Source organism: Aphanomyces invadans (assembly GCF_000520115.1).
Source record: "Aphanomyces invadans strain NJM9701 unplaced genomic scaffold supercont1.18, whole genome shotgun sequence".
Classification (NCBI taxonomy): Eukaryota; Oomycota; class Saprolegniomycetes; order Saprolegniales; family Verrucalvaceae; genus Aphanomyces; species Aphanomyces invadans.
Window position 1 is genome coordinate 637,865 of NW_008580163.1, and position 22,273 is coordinate 660,137.

The 22,273-nt window shown below is 57.4% G+C and overlaps 8 protein-coding genes across 10 annotated transcripts; 4 read left to right on the plus strand and 4 right to left on the minus strand.

Moving 5' to 3' along the window:
* Positions 1-2,435: 2,435 nt before the first annotated feature.
* H310_08736 (hypothetical protein) lies at positions 2,436-3,875 on the plus strand (the record flags this gene model as incomplete). The annotated part of the gene is made up of 3 exons (XM_008874593.1): positions 2,436-3,179; positions 3,233-3,566; positions 3,616-3,875. 3 exons carry the CDS (start codon positions 2,436-2,438, stop codon positions 3,873-3,875), a joined length of 1,338 nt encoding a protein of 445 aa, XP_008872815.1.
* Positions 3,876-3,945: 70 nt separating this feature from the next.
* H310_08737 (TKL protein kinase) lies at positions 3,946-5,228 on the minus strand (the record flags this gene model as incomplete). The annotated part of the gene is made up of 2 exons (XM_008874594.1): positions 5,060-5,228; positions 3,946-5,009 (listed from the first exon to the last, which is right to left on the minus strand). Exons 1-2 carry the CDS (start codon positions 5,109-5,111, stop codon positions 3,946-3,948), a joined length of 1,116 nt encoding a protein of 371 aa, XP_008872816.1. The 5' UTR covers positions 5,112-5,228.
* On the plus strand, positions 5,211-7,488 carry H310_08738. Of its 2 annotated transcripts, XM_008874596.1 has the most exons (3): positions 5,211-7,252; positions 7,299-7,385; positions 7,449-7,488. In XM_008874596.1, the coding sequence occupies exon 1, from the start codon at positions 5,516-5,518 to the stop codon at positions 6,788-6,790; it is 1,275 nt and encodes a 424-aa protein (XP_008872818.1). In that variant the 5' UTR covers positions 5,211-5,515; the 3' UTR covers positions 6,791-7,252; positions 7,299-7,385; positions 7,449-7,488. The 2 variants fall into 2 exon arrangements, with proteins under 2 accessions (XP_008872818.1, XP_008872817.1); XM_008874595.1 differs by having other exon boundaries at positions 5,211-7,385.
* Positions 6,808-7,364, minus strand: H310_08739 (hypothetical protein). Its single transcript, XM_008874597.1, has one exon. It carries the CDS (start codon positions 7,336-7,338, stop codon positions 6,895-6,897), a length of 444 nt encoding a protein of 147 aa, XP_008872819.1. The 5' UTR covers positions 7,339-7,364; the 3' UTR covers positions 6,808-6,894.
* A 638-nt stretch (positions 7,489-8,126) lies between the features above and the next one.
* H310_08740 lies at positions 8,127-12,074 on the minus strand. Of its 2 annotated transcripts, none has more exons than XM_008874599.1 (9): positions 11,206-12,074; positions 10,793-11,134; positions 10,629-10,727; positions 10,058-10,455; positions 9,799-10,005; positions 9,554-9,749; positions 9,243-9,486; positions 8,496-9,180; positions 8,127-8,450 (listed from the first exon to the last, which is right to left on the minus strand). In XM_008874599.1, the coding sequence occupies exons 1-9, from the start codon at positions 12,041-12,043 to the stop codon at positions 8,154-8,156; spliced, it is 3,306 nt and encodes a 1,101-aa protein (XP_008872821.1). In that variant the 5' UTR covers positions 12,044-12,074; the 3' UTR covers positions 8,127-8,153. The 2 variants fall into 2 exon arrangements, with proteins under 2 accessions (XP_008872821.1, XP_008872820.1); XM_008874598.1 differs by having other exon boundaries at positions 11,188-12,074.
* A 144-nt stretch (positions 12,075-12,218) lies between these two features.
* On the plus strand, positions 12,219-12,807 carry H310_08741 (hypothetical protein; the record flags this gene model as incomplete). Its single annotated transcript, XM_008874600.1, has 4 exons — positions 12,219-12,248; positions 12,295-12,470; positions 12,524-12,625; positions 12,680-12,807. Coding segments are annotated over 4 exons (407 nt in total), but the record flags the coding sequence as incomplete, so codon positions are not given.
* Positions 12,808-13,062: 255 nt separating this feature from the next.
* Positions 13,063-14,883, plus strand: H310_08742 (hypothetical protein). The gene is made up of 5 exons (XM_008874601.1): positions 13,063-13,451; positions 13,496-13,850; positions 13,923-14,025; positions 14,079-14,330; positions 14,381-14,883. Exons 1-5 carry the CDS (start codon positions 13,098-13,100, stop codon positions 14,655-14,657), a joined length of 1,341 nt encoding a protein of 446 aa, XP_008872823.1. The 5' UTR covers positions 13,063-13,097; the 3' UTR covers positions 14,658-14,883.
* Positions 14,884-15,553: 670 nt separating this feature from the next.
* Positions 15,554-21,069, minus strand: H310_08743 (hypothetical protein). The gene has a single exon (XM_008874602.1). It carries the CDS (start codon positions 21,005-21,007, stop codon positions 15,698-15,700), a length of 5,310 nt encoding a protein of 1,769 aa, XP_008872824.1. The 5' UTR covers positions 21,008-21,069; the 3' UTR covers positions 15,554-15,697.
* Between the last annotated feature and the right edge of the window lie 1,204 nt (positions 21,070-22,273).

The following is a 22,273-nucleotide window of genomic DNA, read 5'->3' on the forward strand; positions in this document are numbered from 1 at the left end:
GAATAGAATTGCCGTTTTTCCTATGTGGGTGAATTGGACAATTTCGATTGGATATAAAGTTTGTATTTTCAGCCAATCTTAATTTTACCTTAGTTACTAGATCGTCGTCGTGTTGGGTCGACTGCTGACCCTGTCTGTGTTGGATTCGAGCAGAGTCTGATCGAGGGTGTGGACAACACGGAGCGGCGCCTCAAACGGGTCCATGGAGAGGACTTGTGGGGGGGGGCTCCGCAGAGCAAGCACCAACGAAGCGTTCGCCTGTACTGTAGCCTCGCGTCAGACTTGTATGAGTTGTTAACGTTATCGCGTCTTGGAAGGATAACGTAACAACGACGACGAGGAATTGTGCGGACGGCAACCGGGAAATTTTCGCCAACTCGTCGTTCGATCGCTCGGGGCATGAATGCAGTGCCCACACCAAGCATGGCTGACAGTGGCGGCCTCCACGTCGGGACTAGTACGAGAGCGACACCCAGCCAGCAGCGACTTGAAGCGCAAGACAGCGTCGACGATTCGCTTGCGCAAGTGTCGCAACACAAACCCGGTTTCCAGTGCCTCGCGACCGAGTGCACGTTTCTCGAACAGACGCTCGAACGATTGCGGCGCGAGCGCATGACATCGAGGCATGACCAGACCATCTGCCGTTTGGCCAGCGGACTTCGGCAAATTCCTGCGACGCGAAGCCGACGCCAAGGTCCAACCAGCGTGCAGCCTGTGCGATTCGGTCGAATCCCATCCCCGTGGTCGAGGCCGGATGTCGCGCGATCAACTCGCAATTCCATTTGTGGATCCACGCCACGTTCCGCGGTGATGCCCGTCAGATGAACCTCACATCTGACGGGAATAGTGGAAAATTCTACCACTTGGCCCGCTCGGCCATTCCCCACCTCGCCTGTGGGGGAGTGCATGTGATTCGATGCAAAGCGAACACGACCGCTGGTGAACACCCCCAGCACCACGTCAGCAAGGAGCTATGACCTTCACTAGTGATAGCTATCCCTATCACTTGTGAAGCACGTAAACCCCGGAATGGCATTGCGTACGCAAGTGCTGTCGCCCTTGGGGTCACAACCAGGTACGGCGTTACGATTTCTCCAACTATATATGGAACTGACTATGGGTGCATGCAGAGTTGTATAACCAGTCATCCAAAAAATACGCCAAGGACACACTAACTCGCGACGGTGGCAATGGCCAGCGACAGCTCGTATGCCGTGCCAGACGTAGCTGCGTGCGAGGTGCCAACCAAATCTTGTGGCAAATCAATGTGTGTGGAGCTTGGCCTGCTTTCGGACCTGAGCTGAGCCATTGAAAGAAGACATGGCACTTCTCATGGCGTTGGGAGTTCGGATACGTTCACTCGTCGTCGTTCCTATAGTTGGGGCTGTTGGGGATCATGTTGTTAGGCGTGCGTACCCCCTTCCCCTTTCCCCTGACCAAGAATCTCTGCGTGTTGCAAAGCGAACGATGCAAGCACTGCTTACATGGCGCAAGGAATGGCTCTTACGGTGTACAGAATGCATTTGGATGGGCTGAGTCGGGGGTGGTGCGAACAGAAGGAGGGGATCGAGGATGGGCATTCAACGAACGGGTTCATCGACATAATTCTTCCGTTTTCCGCTGAGGTGGAGCAGTGGAGAGTTGCCAAGAGTCTAGTTCATTAGCCTGCGCGATGCGACGGTTCATGACGGGGCAAACAGGAAGGTCGCCATGAACCGTGATGGCAAGTGAGCTGGTGGGACGGTTCCACAGCAGAACATAGCTGGCAGTGACACGCACCCACCCACTTGTTCAGCGCAGATGACATCTCGACATCTTCAAAACACGTGCGACCACTTCCAAGCTAGCCGTCGGAGCTTCGCCAACATTTCATTGAAAGGGAGAGGGGCTGATGTGAATCGCCAGGGTGAAAGCTTAGCCCCTTGTTGGCAGGGAAAGGAACTCACAAAGCATGCGCGGTTGGACAGTTGTAAGTTGCGAAACATGCGTTCGCATCGAGTGCGACGGCCGTGTCAAGGGCGCCCCAATACGTTCGCATGGATGGATTCCAAGTCTGTTTGAGGGCGAGGAGTCGAACTTTTCGAGTCGGCTTCGTCGCGGCGTGCTAGACACATGAATGTACTGCGCACCCCATCCAAGAGGGCGATGGAATGTTCGTTACTCTCACGTAAGCCTTCGAGGTCGACGACGACGCGGACCGCTGGCGCAGGTTCTAGACAGCACACGACATGCAACACTTGCCTGTCGTCGCAGTCGACGTCAAGGAGATCTTGGTTATTCCAGTCGGGGTGTGCCGTCATGCTCGCAGAGTTGTGGCGGCCGTTGGATTGACGTGGTGCCTTCGGATCTGGTCTGTTTGTATATTTTTAGCGGACGAGATTTGAACCAGCAAGGCTTGGTCCCATGGAGCCCCCATTCGAGTGTAGTCGTGGGGAATGCTCGGCGTCAATCGCGAGTCACGGTTGTCGTCAGGGTCCGTCGACGACCTTACGACCGCCGCCCAAGCTGGTCTGTTCCTCCTCGCGCAAAACAACGACTTGCAAGTCCAAATCGGCGAACTGAACGACCGAGTGGGTCACCAAGCGCACGAACTGGAGCTAGCGGCTGCCAAGTACGACGCGTGCTGGCGCCAGCGCTGCCACGCCATGCAAGAAGTGGCCGACGTCCTCAAAGAAAATCATGAGTTGCAGCGCGATCTGCGGCTCGCCAATGCTCACATTGTGAAGCTTGAAGATGACGTCAGCAAGTTGGAATCCCGTGTGCACGTTGCCGAAAGTGCATTAAATCGCCTGATGCACAACAACAAAACGATCCGTCCGCCAGGGCGACCCCAAACGAAATGGTCCGAGCCAGAGTCGACCTTGTCGGTTCAGAATTGGCAAGCACTGCCAACCATGGCAGAGCCCGGGCGAGACCCGCCCAATCAAGATGATTCGATCCATGAAGGGAACGAAGACCCCTTCGCCACTGAGCCTCCATCGTCGACACTATCCGTTGGGTCCCCACACGGGCAAGACGGTTCGAAACTCGACGGATCGGTATCTCTCGACGAACTGTACCAGAAAAGTGTGGCAGCACTTGCAACCCAAACACAGCAAATGCAAGAAATGCAACTAGAACAAGCAGAGGAGCGCGACTTGATTGCCAGCATGCGGCAAACGATCGCACAACTCAAGCAGGTGAGCTCCGTTTGGAAAGTCGCGTAGATAACAAAGGCCCGTATCCTCTGCAGCAAGTGTCCCATCTCGAGGTCATGTCGACGCCCCCCCTCGACAAGGACGGAGCCACCGCGGACTCTTTTCTGCCCGACTCCGCGACGTTCGTGCGAGACCAATCCACTGGCATCGTTCCAGCCGTAGTGACCGCACTCGACACATCATCCACGCATGATCTTGGCCAAGCGAATTTGTTGGTGTTGGACAAAGCCATCACACTGGAGGGCATGCACCAGTTGGTGGGGCAGCTCAAAGCCCACGCGCCGCTAATTTGGAGTCGATCCATTGACAGCGTGTCCTCGAAGGAGCCTCGACCCGTGCCACCGTCATATCAAGTTCCCCGTCAGTGCCGTAAGTACCCTCCACCAAGGCTCACACCGAAGCCCATTTAACTGTGTAGACGCTGCGATTGCATGTCTCCAGGACATTTGGCCCGCGGCGACTGAAGCCGACTTCATGGACATCACAGATTGGCTCCACGTAGCGTTTCGAGGCACGGGGATGCACCGCCCCCTTCGCATGCGCAACTTGTCCGAAGAGACAGCAGCGCAGGTCGTGACGACTCTGGTGCCTCTTCTTCAGGCAGCCTGCCATCGAACGGTCGAAGTTACTCTCTTTGACCGTGTGCACTACACCACGGATGTCGTCCTTCGTTGTTAAGGTCGCCGAGCGACCATCTTTTTCCGTCGATGGACGACGATCGAGATGGAATCGAGTTCATAGTTAGTGCTCACGTCAACAAGGACTTGATCCGTCGTAGCTCATGGACAACTGTCAGTGCGTTCGGTCGTTTGGTTGGGCGAAAGTCCATGCATTGCGTCGCTAGGTCAAGAATCGGGTCGGGACAGCTGTAGCTAAACTTGGGCTGCATCCTGCCCTGGCCAACCAGCAGTGCGATCTGTTTGTTGTCGAGTCCGCCGCCTGCCCCGCCTTCCAAGTTTGTAAAGGGTGGCTTGCACGTGTCAAGCTCACACAGCAGCGCGCCAAATGCGTACATATCTGCCGCAAAGGAGTAGTCTGTCGCGTGGGCCAGGAGTTCGGGGGCGATGTTGCCCGCCGTTCGGCTGTGTGTGTTGGACATGCTGAGTTGAACCTCTTTGTCGCGCGTGAGCCCCATGTCGCCGAGTTTGACGTTGTACGTCGACGAGAGAAGCACGTTCTTGGCTTTGAGCCCACGGTGCGTCAATTGGAGGCCGTGCATATAGGCCACACCTTCAGCGATTCCAAGTGCCCACGCTAGCTTGGTCACTGGTGCCTTTTTCGCCGACAACCATTTGAACTTTGTGGAGCTCTCGTCGGCCGCCAGCACCGTCGCGAGGTTGCCCAGCTCCATGAACTCTGTCACGAGGGACACGTCTCGCGCTGATTTAAACACAGCACCGACGAACGTGGTAATGTGCGGGTGGCGCAACCGTGCGCAAAGGCAGATTTCGTCCACAAAGACTTGCATCGTGTCCGCGCAGTCGGCGCGCTTGAGGAGGCAAGCGAGGGGCGTCTTGAGCGCGACATCGACTTCGTTGTAGTGGGCTCGATACACGGCGCAGTGGGTGCCGTTGGCCACGTGCTTCTTTCCTCGCAGTTTTCCCGGAAGTTGAAACGGCAGCAGGACTGTTTCGATGGGAGGGTTTTTTCCTGCTGGTGGGTCAAGGGCATTGAGATCGACGCTGCCCATGGCCGCAGCCTTGCGCATTCGGCAGCATACGATGGCGAGCACGACAGCGACGAGGCCCAATGACCCTGCCGCGATGGCAAGGACCAGTTGCTCGTGGGAGGTGTCCACGGGGTTGGTGAGCTCTACTTTGCCAAGGATCACGTGAAGAAGCGATGGCGGGAGCGTGAGCTACCTGGAACACTCAACGGGGGCGGCACGAGGTCGGATGACGAATGGTTGGCCATGTCAAGGGTATGGAAAAAAGTTGAGAAGTGGGCTACATGCGCAGGGTGGTTTTGAGGATGCTAAATATAGATGACCCGCATCACATCTCTTCTTCGTCGTGGGGATTGATAACGATAAAGCTGGAGGGTTTCGTTTCTGCACCCGCATATTCTGCTGTCTGTGGGACGGCCATGTCGCACCAGGACAGTCGCGGCCATCCAAGCGCAGCTCAAAGTTCGCTATCGTGGTGGACGGTCGTCGCGTTGATACGGCCGGCGCTAGTCCCGAGCGTACTGATTGGTTGCTGGCGCCGAATGGTGTGCTGGGATTGGTTGAAATTATCCACGTTGACCAATGGCATCGTCGCATGGTTCCGTAGCGCAGCACTCGCTGGAATCGCTCGTCTCGACCGCCGTGACGCAACATGGCATGGGGAGCGAAGACGGGAGTGACGGACCTGGTCCAAAAGCTGCAAGCGGGGAACACGAAGAACATGTACGTCCTGCGCACGCGCACCGTCAGCACAGCCGATGCGATTGCGCTGGCGGCGGCGCTGGCGACGCATCCGATCATGGAAGAGTTTTACTTGTCTGGCCACGACTTGGACGCGGCAGGGTTGGCGGCGTTTGCGTCTGTCTTGGCCACGAATACAGTGCTGCAAAAGCTTGCGGTGGGCACGTCTGCGTTGGGTGATGCTGGCGTCGCGGTGTTGGCGAACGGCCTCGCGCAGAATCCCACCAGCGCCATCATCGACTGGGACTTTGAGCTGAAAGGGTTCGGCAATGCCGGCGCAGCGTCCATCGGGGCCATGTTGGCCGCCAATTGCAGCATTCGCCACGTCAACGTGTCTCGCAATACTTTCGACGCGACTGGATTTGACGCCATTATCGCCGGACTTCATGCATCCCCCACATCCACCGTTCAATCTCTCGACGTGCACGACAGCGACCTCGTCCTTGGAAGCTCGTCCGTCCTTCCCGACTACATTCGCGACTCAAAGTGTAGTCTGCGCTCGATTGTGCTGACTGGGAACCCTCTGGGCAAGACGGCGACGGCATTCTTTTCCGCGCTGGGCACCAACACGTCGATTGAATCGCTGCACTTGTCCCATTGCAACCTCTCCGACGATGCACTCGCGGCGCTCGGACATGCCTTGGCAACCAACCAACACTTGAAGCACTTGGACATATCGCACAGCTCGTTCTCCGCCAACAGCGTCGATGCCTTCAGCCACGGGCTCGCCCCAAATCGCACGCTCGAGTCGCTCGACCTGGCCACGACGGGGCTAAATGACACGCTCGTCGACACTCTGGCGGCCGCCTTGCCTCCTCAACTCACAGCTCTGAACGTCAGCGGCAATAGATTGACGGCTGTTGCTGCAACGTTGCTCTTGCGATCGACTTCTCTGACAGAACTCCGCCTCTTCCACAACGCGTTGGGAGATGGCATCGCCAAAGTTATGCCCGTGCTTCAAGCGAACAAGACCGTGCAAGTTCTCGACGTCGGGGCGAACGACCTCCACGGTGACCTGGCCGTCTTGCTCTTCAACGGTCTCCACGCGCATTCGAGTTTGAAAACTCTGGAGATGGGCGGCAACAACTTGGGCGACTCTGGGCTGGCTGCGCTGGAAGCGCTGCATGCTGCCAACCCGTCGCTGGACGTCGCCATGGACAAGGCCGCGTCCAGCGAACAAGTGTAGTCATCGACTCCCGTCGTCGGAAGAGAAGGAGGACGACCCTGTAAAGTTTCGTGGATTGCTTATAAATAGGAAAAGTGAACTACACATCGACGGCAAGCACTTGACTACGATGCGACCAACTGCCACTGACTCAGGTGCACGTATACGCCAACGCAGACCGCGACCGTCGCGAAGGACATGAGCACGAGCACGACGAGCACGCCGCGGCAGATTTCATAGAGCACGATCGAGAACCCTTGCTTGACGCCGTCGACGACGACCCGCATGGCTCTGTGTTTCGGGTCGACCACCGTGCCGCTTCGGTGCAAGACAAACGCGGGGTGGACCCGTCGCAAGTAAGTCAAGACGGCGCTGCGGTCGGCGCCTCTTGTGTCGTGATCGTCGTACCCATCCTCTTCTTCAATCGCGTCGAGCCACGCTTTGGTGCGCTGCTGCGTCTGCCAGTTGAATTTTGCCGCCGACGTACACGCCTTCATCCCACCCCCGACGAATGCTGACAATTGAAAAGTGACGATAGATCGTGGGTAGCAGCCCCACAGTGGCGCCATCGATGCACGTAACTTCGTCACGATCGAGACAGCCCACCTCGACAGGGGTACGGCGACCGCACACATAGCACAGTGGTCACGTTTAACGTGTTTTGTCGGTCAACACAAAGGACGTCGCATCTATCTCCGTCGTGAATGGAGATCGCGGACAGGATATTCCAAGCAGTCGGCTGCGACCCGCCATGGATCGGGCATGTTGTGCACGCCTTGCAGTCGTCTTCTCGAGCGTCGGCAAGGCAGCTCACCTGCCGTGGGGGGATGGCGAAAATAAAACGCGTTTAACCTAGGTACATTCAGTACGGGCGATGCTGACCACGCGATGTAGCGGCGGCCAAAGTACTGCACTCTTGGAAGATCGCGTCGGCATGGCGGCCATGGCGCACGATCGATTGCCGTTTACAGGACGATATGGAAAGGGCAGTGCTCTATGTTGACCTGCTTGCGAACGACTACGCGTCAGCCTGGCAAGAACGCGAGCCATGGATGGATGGATGGTGGTCGAACCGACGTAGGACCAAAGTGTCGAGACTCGTCCCGGCGAGTGTATCTTTGCACCACGAGTTGGGCCTTTCTACCTTCTCGACGACCATATGCCTCGACCTCTGTAGCACATGGATCGCGCTCGGGATCGATCTCTCCACGTCGGGTGCGAATCGCACCGGGCTCGCGGAAAGCACGGCGCAAGTAACACCGAATACCATGGTAACGGGGGTGTGCAGCGCTCGTGTCGCAAGTGTGCCAACAACCGAGTCGATCGCGTCCACCGCCGCCGTGACCAAACCTTCCAGTTATCTCACGCTCGTGTCTCTGTCGTGTTAATAGTGCTGTAATTGCTGTGATATCAAGTCTTCGTAGGGCATCTGCATTCGGTCCATAGCTTGTCGATGGCGCTCGTCGCGTTGGGCGATATCACACCGGTGGTTGTGCGCGCGCAATGTGACCAGCGACAGCGCCGACGAACGCGTCGCAGGGGGGGCCGATAAGGGGGGCAATACATGTGCCACGACTTGCCTCGATTCTACTTCGAACAGGTCCTCCATGGCCAACCCGACCATCTCGCCGTCGTCGTCGTCCTTGGAGCTTCGTCTTGGTTGTCTTCGACCGCGCCTCCTCTATCCACGTGTCAGCCCACCACGCTGTCGACTCCATGCACTCACCGAACCACCCGGTTCCCGCCTGCGTTGCTGCTTCTTGTAGTATTCTAACTCGGCGAGGACGTCGCGGAGCTTGGCTTCGCGCTCAAGATCGCCGTTGCGATCGATCGTGGCTGTGGCTTCCCACCGGAGGTAGTACTCTGTCCAGAGCCTCAAACATTTCACCGACACGCTCGGGAGCAGCACATCTGCGTCCGGCCCAAAGCTTGGCACGTCCTTGCTGCTGGCTTGACTCCCTTCGCTCTCGTCACAGCTGCTGCTGCTACTGGACGTGCTGGACCGTGCGTCTAGATGTCCAGGCTCGTCGTCTGCCATGCTGTCATCCCGTGGGAGGAGCTCAAGGTCGACGTCGTCATCTTCGTCGGCGCCGCCAGTGTAGTCCATCAAGGGCGAGGCGTAGGCGGGACTGGACAGCGGCGTCGCGACGGTCTCGATCACGTGGGGAAACATAAGCCCCGCATCCAAGTCTTGCACAATCGAGTGAAACTTTTTCTTGGGTTTGCCTCCCCTGGCTTTGATGTCGTCGACGAACGCAGCGCCGTTCTTGGGCCTTTTCGCGCCAAACAAGTCGTCGGAAGCGACATGGTCCGCATGATGAGGCGACGCCAGAGCCTCCAAGTGTTGCGAGCTGTCCGTGTGGACGATGACAACTCCGTCTTCCTTTTCTTCGAGCCCCACCAAACCATGGCTATCCAACGACAAAAAAGTTCGGTACAGCGACTCGCATGACTGACACACAGGGCGACGTACCCGTCAACGGGGGCGTGGTGGTGGTCCTCGACGGGCTGCTGCCATTGCGACATGGGGAACTCGTTCGCTTGTCGCCGCTCGACGACGCGAGCATGCCAGTTTTGCCGTGAATACTTGCGCGGTTCGTAGAATGGATTCGTAATGAAGGACCGCTCCAGACTCGACAGATACGTCCACAGCGACGTGGTCGGGGCCTGGCGCTCTTCAACGACTCGGCGCTGCTCCGAGTCGTAGAGAAACGTTCCTGCACAGGCTGTGAGTGACGACGCACCTCGTCGATCGTGTTCAGTTGCCCACATCGAGCGACGTACCAAATCGGCACGAGTACAAGTGGTCCAGAACCAAGATGAGGAACCTCGTGTTGAACTCAAACGAGCACGGAAATTGCCTGCACATTTGCCACACGCAGTCCATCCACTGGACAAACACGACCGAGATTTCCTGGCTGTTCGGGTCCGCGACGTGCCCCGTGCGTTCGCAAAACTTGTAGCCAAAGCTGCACCAGTCCTACACAGCCCCTCGCTCAAATCGACGACGGAGGAGCCCATCGATGTACCTTTTCCACGAGCAACGCGAACCCACGAATCGTGCGGTAGTACGGGTCCAGCATGAGCTCTGCGAGTGCCGTGACCTGTGACGTGCGGTCCCACCCGTCGCTGCAATGCACAAGCACGCTCGCGGTGTCGGTTTTGACCAGTCGAACAATTTCCACGGCGGCGTGTAAGATTCGGCTCAGGTGGTCCATCCATTTGGTTTGGGCCAGCTGGATGCACGCGCGTGTCAACGCCCATTGTGACACGGTCGTTGGAACGCACCTGTTCATGCCACCGACCGGGTGGCTCCATCAACGGATCGGGGGCCAAGCACAAGTCGGTGAGTTTCTGGAAGCTCTTGCGCATCACGTGAATGTTTTCGATGCCCATAAAGACCAGGCGGCACGTAATCGGCCCCAGCATGACTGTCTCGTCGACTACTCGGTCAACCGTGCTTGGCTGTGGCGGCGACGACGGCGGCACCGCTTCGGCGTTTTCTTTGTCCGGCACGGTCTTGACTTCGTAATGGGCAGTCAATTCATACCCTGCCATCCCGACCGTCTTTTGAGCCATTGCATTGCGCCACGGCCGCGCGTCCACAATCACCATCGTGGAGCTGCTCGGGTTCGTCGCAGCAATGGCTTGGATCAACAAGATGTCTTCCGCACACTGCTTTTGCCCTATCAAGCATGGCTATGTGAGAAAACGTCGCTTCCACACACGCTGGGAAGCATGGCTAGTTGGCCTTGCGCAACTGAATGCAGCGAAGGCATCGATGAAAAGGGATTTTGTGGGCATCGAGAAACGGATGCCGCCGTCCCAACGGATGCAGGCACGGGCGCGCGCGACGTACCCAAACCTACAAGGGGCTGGGAGCTGCGGCAAATCGTGGCCCCGGATTTTTTGTCTCGCCACGTCAGCGCTGGGATGCGAGCTTTGGATCGAAACGCGCCTACACAGCGCGATACGATCTCAATCTCGATGGCTGCCACGATCGCGTTTCGTGGCAGGGGTTACCTGCTGTGGCCAGCACGTCGTCCGAGATGGCGGCAGGCACGGCAATGGATGCCGAGTACGTTGGGCAGAACGAATACGTTTGGTTGATGTCGGTGATGCGCCACTTGGTCGTGGCACCGACGCCGAGCCGATTGAATTCGGCCACCGGGTCGTACACGGTCCATCCGTCCAAGACGGCGCGAGGGAACTGCTCTTGGTGAACTTTGGCGAAATGCGTTGCCCCGCCGCGACCTCTCAGTTCTCGGTCACAACGGTCAAAGTGGCTGAACGTTTGCTGCTTCACGAGCCCGAGAAACACGAGCTGGACGCGGCGCAAGTCTTTGCAAAATACCGTGAGCACTCCTACGCCATGCAAAAAAATGTAAGCCGCATGACGTGGCACGTTTTGTCGCAACTGCCCATCGGTTGGTTACCAGTGTCGGACTCGGCCAATTCTTGCCGCTTCACGCGCTCGATCGTACGCAAAGGAATCGCGTGGTACCGGGGGGCAGTCGTGACATGATCGGCTTGCAAGACCACCGTCGCGTGCCGGCTGTGCGTTCGAGCGCATGCTTCGGACGTACTGAGGCAAGGCGCCGCGGTCTGGGAAAACACGAGGCGGTAGTTGCTGATGTAAACCGTGCCCGCGTATTCGCAGCCGTTTGGAATGCAACGCAAACGAACGTTTGGACCTCGATACATAACGACTTCGCCGGGAATGACGTCGATCATGGTCGTTAGCGCGTGACCCGCGGGGCTGGCCGTGTAGTTTGAGTACGTTTCCGACTCGTCCATGGGCGACAGCGTCAGAAGCGTATGGAGATCGTGATGGGAGGACGACGCTAGCGCTTCAATGCTGCCATGTGCTGGCCCAACACTGGACACGCTTTGACTGAGGCGACGCCGTTCGTTGTACATACGGCGGTGGGTCTTCTTGGCAGCGTCGCAACATTTGTCGCACACGCGGACAGGGGTAAAGAACCCGGCGCTCACAAGAGGCATGCGGGAAGACGAGCATCCATCACAAAACACGTTGCCGCAACGACGGCAGTGGTGACGGCGCAGCACGAGCGAGAACATGGCCTGGCAATGGTAGCATCGATCGGCAAGAGAGTCGGGGACCCACGACACGACTTTCTGCGCCTCATGCAGGAGCATCATCTGGCGAAAGGTTTCCTCCCGCAGTGGCGACGCTTCGTCTGGCCGTCGACGGGTCGCTGACACCCCCGAGGCGCCCTGGACTTGAACAGACCGCGACAAGTGGTGCGTCATGTGCCGGTCCGCCGAGGTCGGGTTCGTTTTCCTCGAGTCGCCATGGTACATTCACATGATTGGTCGAAATAGATTGACAAAATCCATTTTTCAACCAATGAGAAGCTGTATCTTGAAGCCCTGTCGCCGCAGATGACGTTGGCCCGAAAGGGCACGGCAGTTACACTATCCAAACGAATGGACGAGATTGACCTGGAGCTGACGGGTACGCCGGCACAACGTGGCGCGGCGCTTGCTCTGACGGTGTATAGATGCTGTCAGCCGAGGGGACGTGGACACAGTGGCCATGTGGGTCACGTCAGGGCGCGTGGACGTGAACGTTCCAGACCGAGATGGCGATGTCCCGCTCTTGGTTGCCGCCAAGAAGAATCAATGTGCCATGGTCGAGGTGCTGTTGCAGTATGGAGCGTGGTTGGACGCAGTCGACGTACGACCGAACACACAACGTGGGAACTCCGCGGTCCTGACCTAGATCGACAGGCACATGGATGGACGGCGTTGATGGAGGCTGCGCTACATGGCCACGAAGATGTAGTGCGTGTGTTGCTCAAGTGGGGGTGTGAAAAATCGCTGAGGAATGCCGTACGCGACACCACCTCGCGGAACGATGACTGACCACAAACTTCACATTGGTAGGAGGGTCTCCATGCACTCGACATTGCCGTGCAATACGGGCACGGCCAAATCGTGTTTCTCCTGTGCGAAGGGCATGACCCTGGCGTCGGGTTCTTTTAACTATACGTGATTTCATCATGGCATCGTGACGTTCTTTTGGAATTCGATAATCCCCATGATGCGGAGGTTGCTTTATTCCACGGCGTGTGCATTGCACGTCGCAGTGCACGTCACGGCAATGCGAGCACAAGAGCGACACGCCCAGTTATGGCGGCGTGCGATGCGCCGCACGCAATCTCCACGCCAGTATGGTTTCGACGACGGCCCATGAGGCGGAGGACGTTGGGGGGCCTGTCGTTGTGCCGGTTCCTTGCTCTCCATGATACACCATCCGGATACAATCGGTCAAGTCGGCCAACTTGGTGGCATTGCGTGCAAGATGCAGATCACGTACAAGCCGATCGCGGTGTCCGAGGCGGCAGCTGTCCATGCCATCGAGGCAGCGTCGTACCCTGCGGACGAAGCTGCGTCGTTGGCCCAAATCAAGATGCGTCTGAATGTCGCCGGAGCATACTTTCTCGGAGGGTACGAGGCATCGCATGGACACTTGGTCGGGTTTGTGAACGGGACGCTGGCTCCACGCCGCGAATTGGAAGACGAAACGATGTCGCGTCACGACCCGAATGGACGATACCTGTGCATCCATTCCGTCGTCATGGACGCTGCGTATCGCCGTCAAGGCCTCGCGTCGGCCATGCTCAAGGCGTACGTGGACAGAATTGTAGCTGACCAGGTACGACGACCGCGTTCGTGCCACGTGACTGACTGAACGTGTAGCCGCATGTGGAAGCGATCTTGCTGTTGTGCAAACCATACCTCGTTCAATTTTACGTCCAGGCTGGCTTCCAAGTCACGCGTCTGTCGCCCGTGGTCCATGGCAAGGATGCGTGGCTCGAGTGCGTGCTGGATTGCGTCAGCGCCCGCCAGTTGAAAATCATCCAAGTAGACGCATTCACGTCGGTGCATTACGAAGGGAATCCCGCGGCAATCGTGCCCATGACTGCCAAGCAATTTGACGCCGCCACAGATGCATGGATGCAGGTCGTGGCCCAGGAAAACAACTTGAGCGAAACGGCGTACGTCGCGCCAACGTCGAACCCATCCACGTATCGATTGCGGTGGTTTACGCCAGGTCAGTGCAGTTCGAGAGCATCTCGATCGTGCTCTTGCAGTGTTTCATCAAGTGGCATTTGGCGGATACTAGCGATGGAAGTGAATTTGTGTGGTCATGGCACACTGGCCACGGCCAAGGTGCTGTTCGAAGACGGCTACGTGAGCAAATCGTCGACGTTGGATTTTGAAACACGGTATGTGTTTCGTCCTTGTCTGGGATGCGTCCCCTCATGGCCTGACTCGCCAGCGGTGGCCGGCTGACTACGCGATACTTGCCCAACGGCGAAATCCAAATGGCGTTTCCGTTGTGCGCCCCTGCACCACTCGCCGACGGCTCGAACGACCTGAAGCTTGATATTCTCGCGAGTTTGCAACTAAACGACGCAGACGTGGTCGCATGGGCCATGTACGGGAAAAAGATTCTGTGCCACGTCAACCCGGATCGGTTTGCCACGCTTGGCCCGGTCGACTTCACTCGCCTTGGCGCATTGGATGCACAGTACTTTGCTTGGTTTTATGTCAACGTGCTCGCTCACTGCCTCGTTCTAGGGGGTTGATGGTCACGACCAAGGGCGGGGACGCATCCGGCGTAGATTATGTGAACCGGTACTTCGATCCTCGCGCTGGAGTCAATGAAGACCCGGTCACGGGAAGCGCGCATTGCGTGTTGGCGCCGTACTGGGCTGCGATTCTATCCAAGTCGTCGCTCGTCGCCCGGCAAGTGAGCCATCGTCCTGGCACCCTTCGACTACAAGTCGACACGGACCAAGACCGAGTCATCTTGCATGGCGACGCCGTGATCACCATGCGCGGTGTGGTCGTGTAGTCAAGTGATCGGCATGGAATTTTTCTTCAAATGCCAACGCACACTGCACGTGTTGGCATGGCGTTGGTTTGTGTGCGTGCGGCGATTGCCAGTGTTCATCGCTGGGCTGTTCGAAGCATGTGGTGTGTGTCCTAGATCACGTTAATAGGCACTTGAACCTGGAAACTGCGCTGGGAATGCCATGTCGAGCTTTGCGCCGTGCGAGGATATATGCACTCGCCTGGAATGTACACCATCTTACTCTTGATGGACGTCGTGGTACGACACCTTTCCCACTTGTTGGTTAGCCACGCGCATGCTTTCCGGACAGTACAATATGATCGCCTTCACCCTCCAAGGGCAACATGAGTTGCGTGCTATCGAGACAAGGTGCATCCACATACGGGTGAAGCGTCCGCAACAGACGCTGGATGGCACAGTCATGAGATGCCGAATTGAGTTGCGCTGTGGACGTTTCCTGAAGTTGGTAATCATTGCACCATTTCGCGCCTCCGATGGGTTGGAATGGCTCTCTGTTCAATCATGTGGCACGGTCGGTGTGGCTCGTCGCCCACTCATGCACATGCGCACCGCCATTTTTGCCCAATGCTCGGCAAAACTCCGCGCCGCAACCAATACGTGCTCCAATCTCAACTTGCGATTCACCCCTTGCATTGGTTGAACATGTGCGTCGTCGCAGGCAAAGCCACCTTGGCCCTGTACATTCCTGTTCACAACGTGCTGTACGCCTCGGTTCCGCCCGATGGATGGATCGGCAACATGCCCGCGTCAAGAAAAGCGACGGATCGTTTACGCATGCTGTGCTCGTGAGGAACGACGGCAAGTTTCACGCAGGTGAAAACGACAACACATACCTCGATCCGACCCATTTCACGATTGCGCAGTGTGTCAAACACGAGCACTCAAGTTTCATAAAATCTCCATTATGCTGGCGAATCCATCGGCACGGTTTGGACGGGTTGTCAACGCGCACAGGGGGCGTCGAGGACGGCGAAGTGGGGACACTCAGCTCCACATACGGGACTCACGGCACCGCCCGCCTAGTACTGGTTGGCCATCTTGAGCGGGAGCGCGTACTTGGCGGCGTGCGTGTGCGGTTCGTAGTCGGCCAAGTCGACTTGAAAAGTACACCAGAGCTTCATGTCGAGTCCGTACATGACGTTTGCATACCGCAGAGTGAGCACGCCATTCATGGCTGCCGACATGCGGTCCATGTAGTAGACTTTCTTGTCGATCCAGTCGGACGCGTTGAAGAGGTATTTGGCCCCGGCGTAGAGAAATTCGGACCGGAGGGGCGTCGGCTTTGGCGGGGCCACGAATTGGCGTGTTGTCGTGTAGCATACCACGTTGCAAACGAGGACGATGGCAACCACAAGGATCAAGCGCACTGGCCGTCCAATCGCGAGATCGCCACTCGTGCACACGACTTGGACGTCCACCTGAGCCAAGTGGCACTGCTTGTCGATCGTCATCGCGTGGGGCATGGGAGAGAGGATGGAAATTCCAGCCATGACAAACCACACGAGCATACTGTTGGACGACGCGTACAGGCGCGTGTACTCTTGCGTAAACGCGAGGCCAATGTCGTTGACGACAGCGACGAGCCACGTGACTTCGCTCGCGGCCAAGAACGTTTTGTACAGCGGCGTTTGCTGCGATTCAAAGTACGAGATGCGGCCCGAGTAGTGCAGTTCCAGCGTCGACGTGGACAGCAACCCAATCGCGGTCAAGCTGCGGAGGAACAAAAACGGGCGGCCGATCCACACGATCGCCCCAACACGCTGCAACTTGTACAGATTCCCCACTTCGACGTTTCCCAGGCTTGCGACGATGTACAATAGCATTAGCGCCGCCATAAAGATCAACGTCGACGTGATGTAGATGACCGCGCTGCGAAGGTACACGGCAAAGTTGACGGGGAATTGCGCCTGGTTGACTTGCTGGGACCGCGGGAGCTCAAATTCCGTGACGAGCGTGATGGTGGACGCATCCCCCGAAAACGATACGACTTCGCGATACCCCATCGCCCAGTCGACCAACATGGACCATGCAAAAGCAGCAAAGTCGGCGTGGCCCGACTCCAACAGACGCGTGCGGTGCAGCTCGACAGGGCCGTCTTCCGCCTGGATGCCAAATTGCAGCAACTCGATGTTCATTGCGAGCACGGCGTCAGTCGCGTGTTGAATGGTGTCCGTCACGTTGGGGTCCGCCACAACGGACGGCATGTACTCGTTTACGAACGACGTGCTCGAGTTGAGCATTTGCACGCATGCCGGGATGGACTGCGCCACGTTGGCACAGATCGACGTGATGTTGTCGAGGGTGGCTGTTGTGACGCGGGCGAGAACGACCGCGGACAGGATAGACCGTCGAAAGAAGGGCGTCGACGCGACCAACGGGACAAACGAGCATTGTTTGCTCAGCGACGTCAGGCACTGCATCCCAGCCGCGACTGGGCGGGCACCGCTCGTGGGACACAAAATGCTCCCCCCCACCGACGAAAACGCTAACTCGCCAAACGGTGTCGGCACCGGCGAGAAAAGAAACATGCCGTCGACGATGTCAAAGTACGCGGCTTGCGCCGCCACGCTGTGGGCCAAACTCTGGCGAAGGGCGGCCAGTAAGGTACGTACGAGAGACTTGACCACACCCGGACACGGGAGATGGTATGCATCGACTGTCCCAAACGGCCCCAGCACGGTCTCGAGGATCCCGAACGACGCGACGAGAGGTGGCACCAAGATCTCGCGTTGAAATAACAGCGCTTCCATCGAGCTGTTGGCAAAAGCAAACGTGGGGCTGGACCGAATGAGGCTCAGGCCACTGATCGCACTCTGGTTGGTGGCGACGCTCGCGAGATCGTTCGCAAATGCCCAGTACAGCTTCATCGTGGTCTCCCGGTCGAGCCGAAACGTGGAAAACGATGTTTCGAGCCCAAACGGGTACGCCAACCCGTACACGTTGCTGATCGTGTACTTGTTGACGAGCCCGATGGTTTTGAAATTTTGCCACTGTGTTGTAAAGTGCTCAATGCCATGTCGTCGCCACAGCGCCGCTTCCGCCGCCACACTTGGCCAGTCCTGCGCTACAGACAGGGTGCTGCGCAACCACGCCTGGCCGTCTGCCGTTTGCTTGAGTTCGTTGGCAATCGCCATGTCAAACGCATGGCCCCAGCACCGCTCGAATGACTCGACATTGCGCAGCACGGTGTCGAGAAAGACCGCGCCGTTGGCTGTCATCGACTTGCATCGGTGTTGTCTCGCCTCGGTGTTGGCCAGCTCCCAGCGCTGATTCAAGTCCACGTAGCAATACTGGGTGAAGATCCACGGAGCCGCACACGGATCCGACGTCCGGAGCCCCGAGATCGAGGCTTCGATCGTGTTGAGCTCCGTGTACTGAAGCAGCCCACCGACATTCGGCGGCGACAGCACGATCCCGTTGTCGTCGTCGTATGGCTTGTCGTCGTTGACGACGTCCGTGTCCAAGTGGACTTTTTCGTTTGGCACGCGGAGCACGAGCTGCTCGTTGAGCCAATTCGCCGTGAACGCGTGGGCTCCAGTCATGTTGAACGTGGCCCACAGCAAGTCGTTGGCCAGGTTCACTTGGGACACTTTGAGATACGAGACACTGCCCACGATACTCGCGATCGCGTACAACACGCCAAAAAAGGACAAGATCTGCTTCTTGTACTGGCGGATCGCCTTGGGGATGTACTTGCGGTACCGTCCGCCTTTGGTTATGCCGAGGTGGCGGATCGAGTGAAACGACGGGATGCGGAGCGAGCCAGCCGCCGTCTTTTGGTGGAGGAGCCATAGCTTGATGTCGAGCAGACTGTCCTTGTAGCCAGGGATGTGGACGAGCCCCGCCATGAGCCACGACGCCACGTCGTGGGATTCATAGCACTCGACGAAATCTTTCGAGTTGTCGAGGGGGTAAAACTTGTCGGCCACGCCGAGCATGTGCCGCTCAAACGAAACAGGGGACTCTCGACGGCCACCCACGATAATGTGGTACATCTTGGCGACGACGATGGCGCCGCACAACACGATGACTTGAATGACGACTATCAGACACACTCGATCGAACGAACCGATTTGGACGACCCCGCTCGAGCACTTGATCGTTTGGTCCATGCTCTGCGCCGAGCACGTCCGAGCGATGTACGCGACCGGCAGAATTGGGTTGTACAGCTCGAGGACGAACAGCGCGACCCAGCACACCACGTAGCTCAATGGCGCAAACAGCCTCGTAAATCGGCGCGTGACAATCGTGAGAAAGTCCGTCGCGACGTACAACATCCACGTCGCTTCGCCGGCAACGACAAAGATGCGCAGCCACGTTCGTGGTTGAAAATGCAGGCGCGAGTACGCGTCGTTCCCAGCCACGAGCTCCAGCTGCGCCGTACTGAGGAGGAGCATCGCGGTGGTGCCGCGTAAGATGAGCAACGGCCGACCGATCCACACCGACCCGACGATCTGGTTGAACCACGCGTAGTTGTTGTTCATCTTTCGGCTCCCGATCGTCGCGATCGTGCCCAGGACACACCCGACCGTGATGCCGACCACGATGAACGTTGTGTACGCGACAAGGAAGAAAATATACCGGGTCGCTGACGTCACGTACGACACACTGCTCGTAAAGAGGACAGGTCGCTCGAGCATCGAGATGAGCGCCACCGACCCTGCATCACCTTCGAATCGCACAACTTCTCGCATGCCTTGGATCCAGTCCAGCACGACAATCCAACTGAACAATGCAAACGTCGGCTCGTCAAACAGGGCTTCAAACAAGATCGTGCGGTTGAGGTCGTCCACCGCGTTCGCGGCAAACTGAAGGAGACCGACCTTCAACTGCTTCACGTCGCTTTCCACTTGGTCGAATAGTCGGCGCTCCATCGATAGCGAAAGGAGCCGCGACGTTGCTTGGGCGTGCTGCACTGAGGCGAGGCATTGGGTTGGCTCAGACACTGTCCCACACGTGCCGTCCACGTCGACAGAACAATTCATGGCGTGCATGGCGAAGATGGCCGATTGGAACGTCATGTCGACCGTGAGCGGTTTCTGGTGGTCGCAAATGTCGTAGAACCCAAACGTTTGCTGGACGTACGGTTGGGGAGTGCCGAGTAAGCACATGGGATTGCCGCCGTAAAACATGAGTGTCGGGTTCGCCCAGGCGACGGGCGTCGGATGGAAAGTGACGTCCGAGATGGTTCTCATGGCGGTGTCCATGGCGGTGTCGGCCGTCGTGATCGTGCGGAGCTTGGACTGGAAGGCGTGGTAAGCAGCTAGCGCCGACGCCGGAACGGCGACGAGCCACGTGTCAACAGAAAGAAATGGCCCGATCACGGTCCGAAAGAGTTCCATCGAGGGGGGCATGTCGTCGCCATCCGAGACACCCACGACCTCGCGCTCCAGGTTGAATGCAGGCTGTTTGAACATCGAGTTGTCCGCCGACCAAATCATGCTGCGATTCGCATCCGCGTGACCGTACATGTCATTCATAAATGCATGGTACAAAACGAACGATGTCCACGTGCATTCGACCGACGGGATGTTGTTCAGGACAACTTCCTGGCGCATGCCGAGCGCGTTCTCGAGCACCATGACCTCGGACATCCCCGTGAGGTAGTCATTTTGCCATTGCAACGTGAACGCTGTGATCGAGTGGTTTTTCCAGTACGCGACTTCGTCGCTGACTGTCGTGGTCGCTCTTGCGATCGACGTGGCCGCGATCCACCGTTGTCCCGATGGCACTTGATGCAGCCAGTCGAGAATCGCAACAGAGAACGACCCGGTGTCGCCACCGTAGTACTGCATGAACTCGTCCCAATTGATGTTTCGCAGGATCGCTTCGATGTAGACGGCTCCGTTCGACTTGTACAGCGAGTGACACCGACGCTGCCGTCGTTGGGTGTGTGCGACCTCAAATTCCTGGTCAAAGTCCACCCAACAGTACTGTGTGCCGATCCACACGCTTTCTTGAGACTCCAGCGCCCGTAGATTCACCACAGCGTGCTCCATGGTTGTGAGCTCAGTCAGAACGAGTCGCCGGGGGTACGTTGGGTATACGTTTGTCGTGGCAGCGAGGTCTCCGTACACCTTGTCCACGGTTGCATGAGGCGCCAAGAGGTCGACGGGACCAGAATCCTGGATGGGCAGCATCGCGTTGAAGATGTCGACGAGCCATGCCTGCTCTCGCGTCGTCGTGTAGTTGGCCCACCAAATGTCGTTCATGGTTGGCGGGTTGAGCAAGTACACGAAGATGCATGAACAGATCGCAGTAAACGTAATGTACATGCATCCCAGCACAGTTGCCAAGAGCGAATGGCGGTCACCAAACGTAGAGGCCATAGGACTCGAGCACGACGATCCTTGCGTCGGCGCGGGGTGGAGGTTCAAGCGGCGTTACATTTCGACCCTTAGCGATAGAGTAACCGTTGACATGGCGCATCGTGATGCAGGACAGCGTGGCGCTGTACGTAATTTTGACCATAGCGGCTGGACGAGCGCCCGATGCTCCGCTCCATTTCGCGGCATTCGGCCAGATCGTCGCCGACAAGATGGCAACGGCATGTTGATGATTTGTGGTGTCCGCATATCAGTCTCTCTTATCCGTATTTTCGATAGGACCCTGACTTGATTGAGAAATGGGACGACAATGTTCCCGGGATTGGCATCGATGGACTTCATGTCGAGATGGGCAAAGCTTGACAGGATGCCCGATTCTCAATGCATATCCCAACGCGCTCCACGCTGACCAGGCGGGGACACGTTGCTTCCAACCTTGCAGAGGGCAACTCGAGCCCATCACGGATTCGGACACGTACTTAGAGACTTCAAGGAGAGAATTCGTGAAAGTGCGATTCTTTGTTGGAATTTCCGGGACGGCCTAAAGGCCAAAGAGAGGAAAAGACTGGACGTTCGGGGTGGCGCGCATGATATGGGGCTCACGCCTCTCCACGGCACCGCCTGCAGGAAATTGTATGAACGGTCTGGTGTGCTTCATTTCCGAGGCGGATCCTCTCGAGCAAATCGTTCTTATGAGGGTTCATACAAATCATAGATATGTCTGGACAACGTGGATTGAAGAATTTATGTCGACACACGTTTTATTACAATTTTCGAGTGAATGTACTAAGTACGAGTCCGACTCAATTGTCGTCCGAAAAAAAACTCATCTTGGATCGAATTCATAGTACAACTACAGTACTAGGACAAGTCCTTGCAAGTGCGTCGACCTTGCCGTCGTCATGCCCTTGTTGACGAAGCGATGCGTGTGCCACAGCATCGTGCCAGGGCATCGTGGAGGGCATGGCACGAATCACTGGACAAGGATGCAGCACATGCATGGCTGTGCTGGGTAGAGCACCGCGCATTCGTTCGCGCTCGTTCCATAGAGTACTCTTGGCCGAATGGACCCGAGAATGCTGGGATACCAAGTTTGTTTTACCATGCTCAATCGAGCCACGTGAATCGTGGGTGTGAGGTCGCAACCAACGACAGCGACTGTGGTCGTTGTACGAAGGCGCCTTCCGCACCACGAGCTTGTCAGTATTCGTTGGTCAAGAGCAGTGGAAGGGCAAGTTGGGCTGCCCTCGTTGGAGGAGCTATCCTGGA